This window comes from Planococcus citri, chromosome 5 (genome assembly GCF_950023065.1).
Source record: "Planococcus citri chromosome 5, ihPlaCitr1.1, whole genome shotgun sequence".
Lineage (NCBI taxonomy): Eukaryota > Metazoa > Arthropoda > Insecta > Hemiptera > Pseudococcidae > Planococcus > Planococcus citri.
The window spans coordinates 41,869,172-41,881,963 of record NC_088681.1 but is presented as its reverse complement, the minus strand read 5'-3'; the positions used below and the strand labels follow the sequence as shown (position 1 = coordinate 41,881,963).

The following is a 12,792-nucleotide window of genomic DNA, read 5'->3' as shown; positions in this document are numbered from 1 at the left end:
ACGAGGTATGTATGTAGTTGCCTATTTTTGGTTTTTCAGACTTAAACCCGCCAAATCTCGAAATTGTAATCAGAAAGTACATAGTTTCAAACTTCATAATTTTCATTTGTACATAGTTCATTTTTTGTAGAAATGCTCGTATTTTTTTACTGTTTAAACATCTAATCTTCCAAGAAACCTTCAAATCCAATATGAGGTCACAAAAACGCTCTTTTTTTGGAGAAAACCATCAACATTTAATCGAGGGGTTGACTTAATAAAAAACCCGAAATCTGAAATCAGCTTAATTGGCGGGTTTTTTCAAGTTTGGAACTGTGAATAATCAAGTTTCAGTCAGTTTTTTTTCGATCAAAGATTAATCAACGGTCTAGATCAATTTGAATGGAGATGGTCGTGGTCAATTGTTGAAAGGTAATTCGAATTGAAATTCATCTCAAAAGTATCTTTTAGTGTTGGTTTTTTTTTGCAATTTTTGATATTTTAAATTATATATGCCTTGAAAAGGAAAGTATAGGAATCGAAAGAGGATCTCAAAATACACCAAATTTCGATGGAGAAAATTTTGGATTTGAACCGACATGAAAATATTTTGAAAATTTGTGTCTAAATTGACCGAAAGAGTTAGAAATATGGTAAATCCGAGTTTATAGGTTTTGAATAATTTCATTTTCATCCTGCTTACAGTTTTTTTTTTTAAATCATTTTTTAAATACTGGAGAATTTAAAAGTTTTGCGAGAGGCTCTAGAACAGTTCGGAACCATCACCAGTCGACTCGGGAGATCTAAAAAATATGCTACTAAATTTCAGCGCTTTGCCTATTTAATGAAATTATGATTTATTTCATGAGAAATAAGCCTAATTTAGATTTTCAAAAATGCCAAAAATCAAAAAATGAATTTTAGCACCTGAAATGTGTATAATCATTTCGAATCTTACATATCGTTTTATTTTTTCTTCGAAATTGTGAGCTGTACCGTCTTTCTGACCTCTATCAATTACCTTCCTACTCGATTGATTTTCAATATCTTACCCTTTACAAGAATTTCGTACTCACATCTATGGAAAAAGTATAAACTACGTGAAATTTTCGCCTCGAATTTTGATTGTCGGCGTCTTCATTCGGTACAGCGCTATTTTCTCTTCACCTTTGCCATTCTTATATCGATGAAATAGAAAATTTAAAGCCTTAAGAGATTAAATTACGATTTACGATTCGTATTGTTCGATTTTCATTCTTCAATAAAGAAACATTCACATTCGACGTATACGAGCCGACGGCTGGCAATACTTGAAAAATTCTTGCCATACCCTGCACCTACAGCTACACCCTTCGGTCACCCTATCTTCGGTTGAATTTTATCACATTTATACGTCGATTGCCATCTTCTTCTTCGTACGCGCATCGTATTATACACACGTTAAGTACTCTATTCTCATTCGACTTCGGCGGTGGCTGTAGCAAAAGGCGAATACTATACGAGATACACATAAAATGGCGTTAAAAAGTTAAAACTACCATAATGGAATTTGTTTTATGTACGACGACTACGACTATCGTACTATGGGACGAGAGGCAAATGCTCGTCATTGTGCGAATAGACAGGCAGAGATAGAGAAATACTACGTACACCGAAGCTTATACTCGTACGTATGGTTTTATAACGTATACAGTGTATTTTGTAGTATATATTGTAAGTATGGCTCGTCATACCTATATACGCGATGAATTGATGAAGAGGTACGGTAGCGTGAAAATAACTATTCATATCGCACATTTGCACACTTTCGAGAGAGTTGTAAATAATGAATGAAGACGAAAGGCGAAGAGAGGTGGAAACAGATAGCAAAGTACGTATGCCTATCCTGTCATCCTCCTGTATCCTTCGCCGATATTGGCTCATGGCTCTCATATGCTTAGCATTTATGAGGGGAAAAGAGATCCGGTGATTATGCTGAATTTGCATTTCTTCCTCTTGCAGATCAAGTGAATTTTTTCAATGTGTATTGTGTACACAATCCTGTATGTTTTTCAGAATAAAATTCCGAAAAAAATAATGAAATTTATTATCAAGCATACACTTTAATGGATTTTTACGGAATACTAGAAATTCGAGAAATAATACGAAGGATTATCAGGTATTTAAATGAAATGTCAGAATTTGAGTGATGGAAAAATAATATGGGATTACGTTGAAATGAGAGAGAAATGAAGAGAAAAAAAATATTATCCAGTATGATTTATAATAACTTATTGACTTTGTATTGAAATGTGCCATTTCAGGGCAAAAATAAGCCGTAGAAAAAACAAAAGTAATGCTGTAAATTCACGATTAATTTTTTTTTTTTTGAATTTGTTATTGGAAAAATAGAAGAGGTCATCATTTCATCAAGTACAAAGAATTTATTGACTTTCTGTTTAATATATCAGATTTCGATGGAAAGAATTTTAAAAAGTTTTCATTAATTGATTTATTTACTTATAGTACCTATTACTTACCTGTAACTTTTTATTAAACTGTTGAGAAAAGTAAAAAAATGTTTAATCTCTGGGATAAGAAATTAAAATTTGAAAAAAAAGTGACAAGTTGAAACAAATTGATAATAATGCCACTTTAACTTTCTGGCACATATTTCTTCTGAATTGAAAGTTTTTGAAGTACATACCTACGCTTGTCTTCCAATTTCTAAAAACCTAAAAAACTCAACAAAATTTTCAACTTTTGTAAGTGTTACAATTTTCTCTCTCAAGTCCCTCAACTTGAAAGAAAGTAAAATAATTCAGCACTTTTCGTTTGAAGTTCAACATTATACAGAGTGGCGCATAAGTCAGTATTCCGAAGTTTTTCGTAAATAAATCAAAAACTAAGCATCCTAGAAAAAAACTAATGACATTATGTCGATTGGAAATTTAATTCTCTACAATTTTCCTCGACCTCATTTTTCCGTAGAGTGCTTTTTTCCGCCTCCAGACCGATTTTTATGAAACAGTTCGTGAATTTTTGAAATACTTTTGAAAAATTTGCAAACTGCGTTTCATAAAAATCAGTCTGGAGGCGGAAAAAAGCACTCTACGGAAAAATGCAGTCGAGGAAAATTGTAGAGAATTAAATTTCCAATCGACATAATGTCATTAGTTTTTTTCTAGGATGCTTAGTTTTTGATTTATTTACGAAAAACTAAACGTGAAAATCAGAATACTGACTTATGCGCCACTCTGTATTTTTTGATCTTTCAACTGCAACACCCATAAAGCTCATCAGTTTTCTAATGTTCTCGATTTTTAAAAAAAACTATGTAATTTTGTCCGTACCAAAAAAAAGATGAAACAGGAAAATTTGTAAAAATTACGAACTTCTAATTTTTGGAAAATTAAGGGAAGAATTGAGTTTACATTTTGATTTTTTCAACGTGCTAGAAATTACGAGACAATTTTTTGGAGAAAGTGAATGGTTCAATCCATAACTTCTCCTCCCTCCGCCCTTCTCATTACAACAGTTCATTATTAATGAGTCCACTAAAATTTTGGAAAAATTGGTCATTACTATTGGCGTTATCCCAATCGTGAAGCAAACTTAGTAAAACTCACTTTTACATTTCAAAAAAGTGTTTTCTCATCTTATCAACAAATTCCAAAAGGAAGAGTGTTCTTTTTATTGCCTAATAAATTAGAAAATTTCAGAAAACAAATCATTACGAAATCAAATGCTTTTGTGAGTGCTTAAAAGTTGGCACAATGGACAAATTAAACTGTACCTAAATCCAGAAGCAGTGTAGAAGTCTAGAATTTTTTGGAGGGATGGGAGGGGGAGGACTACAAAACCGAAAAATTAAATAGAAAAAAGTTTGAATGAGTCGAGAAATTTGCATAATTTGTTTTTTAATTGCAAAGATGTAAAATGAACTGATGAACTTTGTAGTTCAAATTTCTATCCCTTCCTTCAACAAAAAAAACAAAAAACAAAAAAAAATGAAAACCTTTGAAAGTAGTTTATACCAAAACGTCTGCTGGCTAAGAAGTCAAATTGTATGTAGATTAAAAATTCAGAAATACTCGCAAAAGTCAAAAATTGTCACTTTCCGAAAAAACTCTTTTTCAATTTTTGAAAATATAATTTTTTAATAAATTCTCTTCTCAATTCGCTTACTTGGATCATATGTAATTTTTACTTGGTAATTTTTTTTAAAGTTCCAGATAAAAATATCAAGGGCTCGAGTCTTATTCTGAATTTGTTTTGCTAATGATGAGGATAATAAAATATGATTTGAAACGATTTGAAGATTTTTGTGAAAAAAGTCAGGAATTTCGCTGTGTGAAAATGAAACCCCTTCATGTCTATTAGTTCCACTTTGACGTTGTAACGAACCTCGGGAAGAGGTTGCGTTTCCCCACGAAACCGCCGCGGAAAATATTGAGCTCGAGGCTCGAGCTGCCAGGATCCATTCGTAAAATGATCGTTGAGGAGGCGGATTTTGTTGAATATTTGGATGTTTTATTTCATCTAAACCAACTTCAATTAATTTCAGAAAAGAACTCAATACAACCACGAGGATTTTTTTTTCATTACGTATCGTAAAAAAGACTGTTCCTCTTATATCTAATATATGTACTTACATAGATTTTTCAGATAGATTAAAATCAAAGTATTTAAAAATATGCAGTTATGTGAGCGATAGATAAGTCATTCATGACGATGTACGAGTGTATTCAAGGCCTAAAGAGAGAATACTACCATACTTCTGCTTGAATTTACCTGGCTATGTGTGTAGGTCTAGGTATTCTTTTATTTAACTATTTTGTGTGGCGTGTAAGTCCCAAGTATGCATATATTTTGCAGATAAAAGATAAATGTTATAGGTGGAGAAGATACTATATACGATGTACTGTTTAATATCGGTATCTATCAGTATGTATTGGTGGCTATTAAAAAAGAACACATGTTCATACACATATAGCAGATATAAATGTACTTGGACTTACGTTCATATTGTAGATGAGATACAGTAGAACTTGGTCTACGAGGGAAAGGTGGTAAGAAAGGGTTAACCTAACCTTTGGTTTACTGGCGCTCTACGATATGTGTGTGTTCACATTTATGCGTATGATTACATTTATTTCACCGTGAGCTGTTTAGAGTTGCGAACTAAACGCAGCGTATGTTATAAAAATACGCTCACGATGTAAAAATTATTGTTTACGGTACGTATACCTATACGTACATATTACAAATGTGTGTTCTATCCGTCTATATGTATCTATGGTTTATACTACGTGTATGCATGTATTGCATATATTATATTCGTATATAGATTTCCACGAATCGCGGATGGGATCGCTAGCTCGCCACCAAATTACAAGTAAATTGATCCTTTGCAAGGTGCCAGCTAAACTGCTGAAGTCTCCTACGATTTAACGCGAAAAAAAATTTACCAGATGAAATGCCATGGTGTATTTTTATGCTCTGCGAGATTTTTTTTAGATTATCTGCAATGTACGGTTTCCTGTGTGGTTGTTGTTTTTTTTTTTGTATTTCTTTTATGGTGAATGTTGAAAAAATCGGAATGCTATTACGAGAATTGATTTGCTTTTTGGAGTAAAATGAGTGAATGATAGTTTTGTTATGTTTTGGTATGTTGAGAATTTTTTTGAGTGATGTTGAGACACGGTGGGTATAGTTTATGGTCGAAAAAGTGCTTTTGAAGTGAATTTTACAAACTTTTTTGTAAATTGAAAATTATTTTTAACCAATTTCCATAAAATCTGTCATTTTTTAAACTTTGTTCTTGGAACCAAATCTTGAGCTGCCGAAGTTGATGAATTTTTGAAAGTGCCATTGCCAGAAATAGCCCTTTTTTGTCACTTTTTTTTGTGCTTGGTTATAGAAAAAATTTTATTAATCAAAATATAGAGATACAATTTACAAGTTTACTCACATCATGCTCAAGCCAATCTAGAGCCTCCAGCAAAAATATATCTATCTCCAGTAATGCCAAATCGCTTCAGAAGGTGTTGTAATCAACTTCAGATGCTGAAAATTTAATCCTATATCTGAAGTACATTATGAATCGATTTTAGCCGGCGAATCGCAAATCTGGGACGATTGGTTGAATTCGGTAGGTCAAGTGGATGGAGAAAATTTTAAGCAATCTATCGCAAAAAGAAAATATTTTGAATTTTTTTTTCAATTTTTGATTTTTAATTAAAATTTTAAAAAATGCATTTTTCAACCCATCGCCTTAGATTCGCGATTCAAGCGCCCCAATTGATTCGGAATGTTGTTTGTAGTGGAATTAAAATTTTTTTACTTGCTGAGTTGATTGTAAGGCCTTCTGGAGCAATTTGAAGTTATTGAAGAAAAGTAAATTTTTGCGTGGAGGTTCCAGATCGTCTCAAAAGTGGTCGCAATCGAATCGGGAGATCAGAATTAGAAGGGTAGAAACAGTTTTGAGTAACTTTTCAGCAAAAATTGACAATTTAAACATTTTTTTAAATTTATGATTCCTCGTAGTTACAAATTGTTACACGAAACTGCTGAAGAAAAGTAGACTTTATCTATAGGCTCCAGATCGTCTCAAAAGTGGTCGCAATCGATTTGGGGGATCAATTTTAAGAGGGTTATGCAACTTATTTACAATTTTGGAATTTTTAAATAAATTTAAGATCAGTTTAAAAGTGGTCGAAATCGATTTTAGAAGGTCGACTTCAGCATACAAACCAATTTTCAAATTTTCATCTCAAGATTTAATGGTTTTGGTCTTTTTGGAAAATTAATTTAGTTCTGAGGTGCGAGTGACATGCTCTTTCTATGAGTCAAATTTCAGCTCAATCGAAGTTGATGAGTTGTATGTGTTCTCTAGTCGGAAAAATGTATTCCAATCATCAGGAATAAAATACACTTCAGAACTGTCAAAATGGGTTAAAATTTAGTGCTGAACTCGAAAATAGCGATGATTTTTACTTTTGTTAAAAACTGATATTTTTTGCCCCAAATATGAGAAATTTTTATTTTATTTTTTTATTTTTTTTTTCGTTTTAATAGAGCCAATTTCCTGAAATTTATTGAAAAAAAATTTTCAACTGAAAAATGGTTATTTTCGCGTGAATCAGAGAATTAAAGAAATACCCGATAACTATATTGATCGGGAATACTGTGAACTCAGACCTGTGAAGTATGTGGAAAAAATTGGGCAGTAGGTATGAGGAAGAAACGTATCTTGAAATTAAAATACTCATCAAATTTCAGTGGAATCATCATAGTCTGTCTCGTTCCTCTTTTTTTCTCTCTAAAAAAAAATATGGAAAACTGCAGATTTTATTTGGGCATCGAAACCTTCAGTAACAGAGAAATTTCCAAGCATATGTTCACTTGAAGAACATGATGATCCACCACACCTGAGAATACGATTTTGAGCAGTTGAACTACAAAATAGATTTATAAATTTTTGAATACACTCGTAACCGACGTAATCCATTGTTGTGTTGATTTTTCATTGAAATGATGACGAATTACGAGGTAAAAATCTGAAAATATGTTTAAATAACCCTAAAATGAATCCCTATATCGAATAAGACTGAATGACCTTAATCGATTATGGGGAGAGAGGTGGATTCGATCGGTCCATATTTTTTGAAAAACTTGGGCCCAATATAAAGACTTTCCCTCACTCCTTTCCAAAAGCTCTCAAAACACGTTGGTTATTGAAATTGGTATATGACCTCAGAAAAATCTTCAAAGTTATAGCTATCTATGTATTCAAACATTTTGAGATATCCGAGCATTTTTATCTCACTTGTGTGATCTAGAAAAATTATTTTCCAGACTTATTGAAAGAATTAGGTCTCAAAAAAATACCATTATTTCTACTTATGTCAACATTCCCTTGCAAAAATTCCTTGTCAGTTATTGTTAGTAAAAAAAACTGACAGTTTTTTCGTCACCTTCTAAGGATGTAAGTAACTGTTAGTGAAATCACTAACAATAATTGTTAGTGATTTGACTAAAAATTACGCGTGGAAATATGTGGCTTGATTATTGAATTTAGTGCTTCCCCGTAAGCGGCAGTGCTAAAATTGAAGAATTCTTTCCAAAAAAATTTTGAAAAACCTAAAAAAATTTTCCACCTGGGGTTGGGATCGAACCCGTGACCTCCTGCACACCACTGCATTATTCACCTGACTTACCTACTAGACCACTGGAGCTGATGGAAGGACTGGTGCTGAATGCTTTTATATGCACCTCTCAACACTCTGGACTTTAAAAATTTTCAAGTGATAATGATTTTCAACTTTTTGTTTTCATTTACCAACATTGTACCACAAGGTGAATTTTGGTATACTGACTTATTTTTATACCCTGAACACGAATCCTTGGTCTACCCCACCTGTCCCTAGCTTTCTGCCCCCATTGTGGATTTTAACCCCCAATTGAGGTTTTTCTCCCGTATCTCCTCAAATTGCGGTCCGAGCCCAAAAATGAAGTCCATAAAAATTGTTCTACGTTAAATTTCCCATCAAATGGCCTATGAACCAACTTCGTCCCCCCAAGGGGGGTGGGCCTGCAGTCAAATGAATATAGGTTTTTTTTTGAATATGAGCCATGATAGGTACATATGAAGGGTTGAAAGAGGTTCTCCCTACTGGAATAATTTGAGTTCATAATCCATTTGAGGTCAAAATTGTTGTAAAAAAACATATTTCATACCTATCAATTATCATGGACTCATATTCAAATCCCCTTATATTAAATTGACTGCAGGTCCACCTCCCCCAGGGGGACGAAGTTGTTTTATAGATCATCGATAGGAAATTTGATGTACAACTTTCATAGACCCCATTTTTGGGGTAGGACTGCAATTTGAGGGGGTAGGGGGGAAACCTCATTGGGGGGCTGAAATCCACTATTGGGGGAAAGGTCACTAGGAACCGGTTGGACACTAAGGAATAAGGATTCGTGTTTTAAGGGTGTAAAAATGGACCAGTATACCAAAATTCAGCTTCCCCCTGAGCGTTTTATTATTCGATGCTGATTGACTCTAGGTCCACCTCCCCTTGGGGGACGAAGTTGGTTCATAGGTCATCTGATGAGAAATTTGATGTAGAACAACTTCTATGGACCACATTTTTGAGCTAGGACCGCAATTTGAGAAGATACGGGAGAAAAACCTCATTTGGGGGGCTAAAATCCACAATTGGTGGGAAAGCAAACTAGGGACAGACATCAGAGACACCAAGGATTCGTGTTCAGGTTATAAAAATAGGCCAGTATACCAAAATTCAGCCTGTATGCAAGCGTTTCCCAATCAATGCCAATTTTCTTATGCTAAAATTTAGACACTGTCATGACACTAACGGTAACTGTAAGTAACTGTCAAGTAGCCGCCATGTCTCTGGCAATAACTGTTGGTAACATTTGGAAATCATCAAGAAACTAACTGTTACTGAGTATAACTGTCAGCAATCGATGAAAAACTGTTAATTACTTACAGTTCTTAACAAAAACTGTTAATTACTAACAGTTCTTAACAGTAACTGTTATAAAATTGTAAATTACTGTCGGTCATTGTCACAGAATTTCTGCAAGGGTTGCGTCTCTATTGTAGTTAAAATCTGACCAGAAATATATTTTTCTGGTATAACTACTAGTCATTTGATCTCTTCATCATTCCAATCAATTTTTGGAATATTTTGGAGAATTTGAAACATTTTAAGATCCTGGATTTTCCGTTTGATCTGCTATCATTTGTTGAGAAATATCCGATGGGTCCTCAACTGATCTATTTTTAAAAGGAGACAATAAGAAACCACAGACCACTTGTCACCCCTTATTTTTTTTTCTAGTGCTCTTTTCTTCGTCAACTGTACACTTACTTATGTTTTTGCAACGTTGACCTTGAAAAATTTGCTAGATACATATTTTTAATTGTATTTTTTTTGTAAATTGTTCGCAGGCGTACGAACTATCAACGCTAACCGGCACCCAAGTAATGCTGCTGGTAGCCTCGGAGACGGGTCACGTGTACACGTTCGCGACCCGCAAACTGCAGCCGATGATCACCTCGGAGTCGGGCAAGAATTTGATACAAATGTGCCTGAATTCGCCGGACCCGTGTCCCAGCGGTTCCGGCGACCAGCGTATGTCGGCGACAGGCTTCGAAGAGACTGAACTATCGTATAACGTTGGCGACGACGACAAAGTAAGACAACTGGTGTATGGAGGCTCGCCTCATTCTCATTTATCTAGTAGTCACCAGCTAGCTCCTCATCCAAATCCTCACCATCAGCAGCATCTGCATCCTCATCAGCACGCGACCTCTTCTCCGCACATGCTGAACATGTCTCATCCTCATACTCAATCTCCTCCTTCGTTAATTCCCTGCTCTAGCCCTAGTCCGATGTTAGCCAGCGCTGGCGGCTATCATCAACACCCTTCTTGTTCGTCTCCGCTTCCCCATTCCATGTATCCACCTCATATTCCACATTCGCATCCGCAACGGTGATTTAGCTTGCATGAGATCTATTTTTTTTCTCATTTTTCAATTTTTTTTTTTTACGTCCATACAAGACATTGGGACGTTGTTTTTTCTCTAGTACTTTGTACTGACTAGTTTGTAGTATAGCATGGTTTTTATGAATTTTGGTTTTTTGTTTGTGTGTGTTTGGTTTTTTTCAATTTATAAGAATTAGGTATCTAATCTACGTACCATTCTCATGTTTGATTAAAAGACCTACCTGTGCGACGTACTCGACTATAAAGGTTTTACCTCACTCTTCGCTCCCTCCCCTCCCCTCCCTCCAGCAAAGATACCATAGATTCGTATAATATGTATTAATGATACCGCGAATTTGGAATTTTTTCAATTAACCGTACCAACAAATAATAAACCCGGTGGAGTTTTTTTTCTTTCTGAACCATCTTCGTTCCTTTTTTGGTTATACCATCGCGATATAGGCGACCGAAAATTCATAACCGAACGACTTGATGAAGTACCTGTAAGTATCATTAGACGTTTGAAATATATAAAGCCCTAAAAAGTGAGCTAAGTCGTGTAAATGATGGAAATAAAACAATAGATCTTTGCGCTCTAATTTATGGACGTTATTAATCAAAGTGTCAGTCAAGAATTGGCTCTAAATGTTTTACCTCGACGACCGCGCACCGGACTATGGTTGATTTTTCACGTGTGTACCTCTATTTATGATAGACTTGATATAGTTTTCGCATATAATGGCTTGTGTGAGCTTTTAGGAATTTTTTTTTGAGGGGGGATTTTTGAAATATTGAACTTTTAAAAATCAACTAGTCTTTGAATATTTCATTGAGTTGTGTTTTTTCCCCTAAATGATGTGTCCTTTAAACTTGAACTTTCAGCGAGAAATTATGGTTTTTTGGAAATAAATTTTCTATTCTAATAGTCAAACTTATCCAAAAAAAATTAGAAAAAATGAAAAATTGTCATTATAAATTTAAAAAAATTAATTTGATCAAATACGCTGATCTGGGGAATGAAAAAAGTAAATTTTATACTATCGATGAGCTCGATGAACCGCAATAAAAATTTCAAAATGAATCACGGAGGCTGTGTCGGCAAATTTTACTACAGACTATATAGCACATTAAGCACATGTCATAAAAAGCCTTCACTGACGAACCAGCATGTACGAGATACGACAGTTGCTGCGCGATTAGTGGCGAAATCAGGTCATAAATCCACTAGTTACCGCACCTCCCTCTTCCTCCCTCCTTTATTAGGCATAAATAGAAAAAGAATAGGTAAAAAGGTTATAATAATAATAAATAAAAAGAAAAAATTCATACGAGCTACGTGTGTGTATGTCTTGTCTACGGCTACATGTGTTCAATGTTCATGTAGACTTTGTAGGGTCTTGGAGAGAGCTAGAGAGAGGCGTGAAAAAAAGAAGAACAAACAGTACGATGGAGTATAGTGAATGGAAGGAGGCGAAGAGAGAGGACATGCACATAATTCGCCGTCAATTTACACTGCGAACAATCACGACGAGATCGTGTCGCTAAATTAATTCGTTTGTAGAGATGAAAAGGTGTTACGAGATGGAGGAAGGGTGGTGTTCTTTTCTTTCTCATTTTTTTTTTTTTTTTTTTGGCTACCCGTAGATTACGACCGAGGCATAGGTACTACCATCAATATTTTCTTTAGTATGAAAACAATTTTAATAGGTGAACTTCTTTCGGTACCTCTGCGTCTACGAGTGATTAAATTGAAGGTATTTTACTACTTGGAGATACGAATACGATGCTGTGAAAATGTATGTGTAGTGTAGCGGTACATGAAGAGAAAAAAAAGCGAGAAATACGAGCAAATAGTTAAGCTAAATAAGAAGAAAAGAGTAAGGTGGTGCGGTGTGTGGTGTGTTTGATGCGGCGATTATTATGATTATGTCGACTTCGACTGGCGCTAAGCTAAGCCGCGAGACTATATGGTACTATTACACCTGGAAGGCTTATGGAAGTGATGGTGAATACGTATACAGCATGTTGGTCTTGGTACGTACGCCTTCGTCGTTATATTGTCCCCCAAATATGGTATGTTGAAACTATTTACTTTAGCCGCGTGTTACCTGGTGCACTTCCTGATCTTTGAGTACGTGTGTGGCGACCTTTTCTTTACAACAGGTTGCATGCCGGCGAAAAGATAAACGGAATCTAGTATTTTTGCCGCGACGGGTGCTCTTTGACAAATTCGCGTTGATTTTGCCGGAACGTAAACGAAGCTGTGTGTGCTTTCTTGTGCTAATAAACTTTCCCTGATGAACGTTG

At 34.8% G+C, this 12,792-nt stretch overlaps 1 protein-coding gene across 2 annotated transcripts in view; it reads left to right on the top strand.

Annotated features, from left to right (window-relative positions):
- The window catches only part of bs (blistered), a 104,280-nt gene that overhangs the window by 8,346 nt on the left and 83,142 nt on the right, over window positions 1-12,792 (top strand). For both annotated transcript variants that reach the window (XM_065367730.1, XM_065367731.1), the window contains exon 2: window positions 9,947-10,192. In XM_065367730.1, the coding sequence (XP_065223802.1) occupies window positions 9,947-10,192 (246 nt within the window). The remainder of the gene's footprint in view (window positions 1-9,946; window positions 10,193-12,792) is intronic.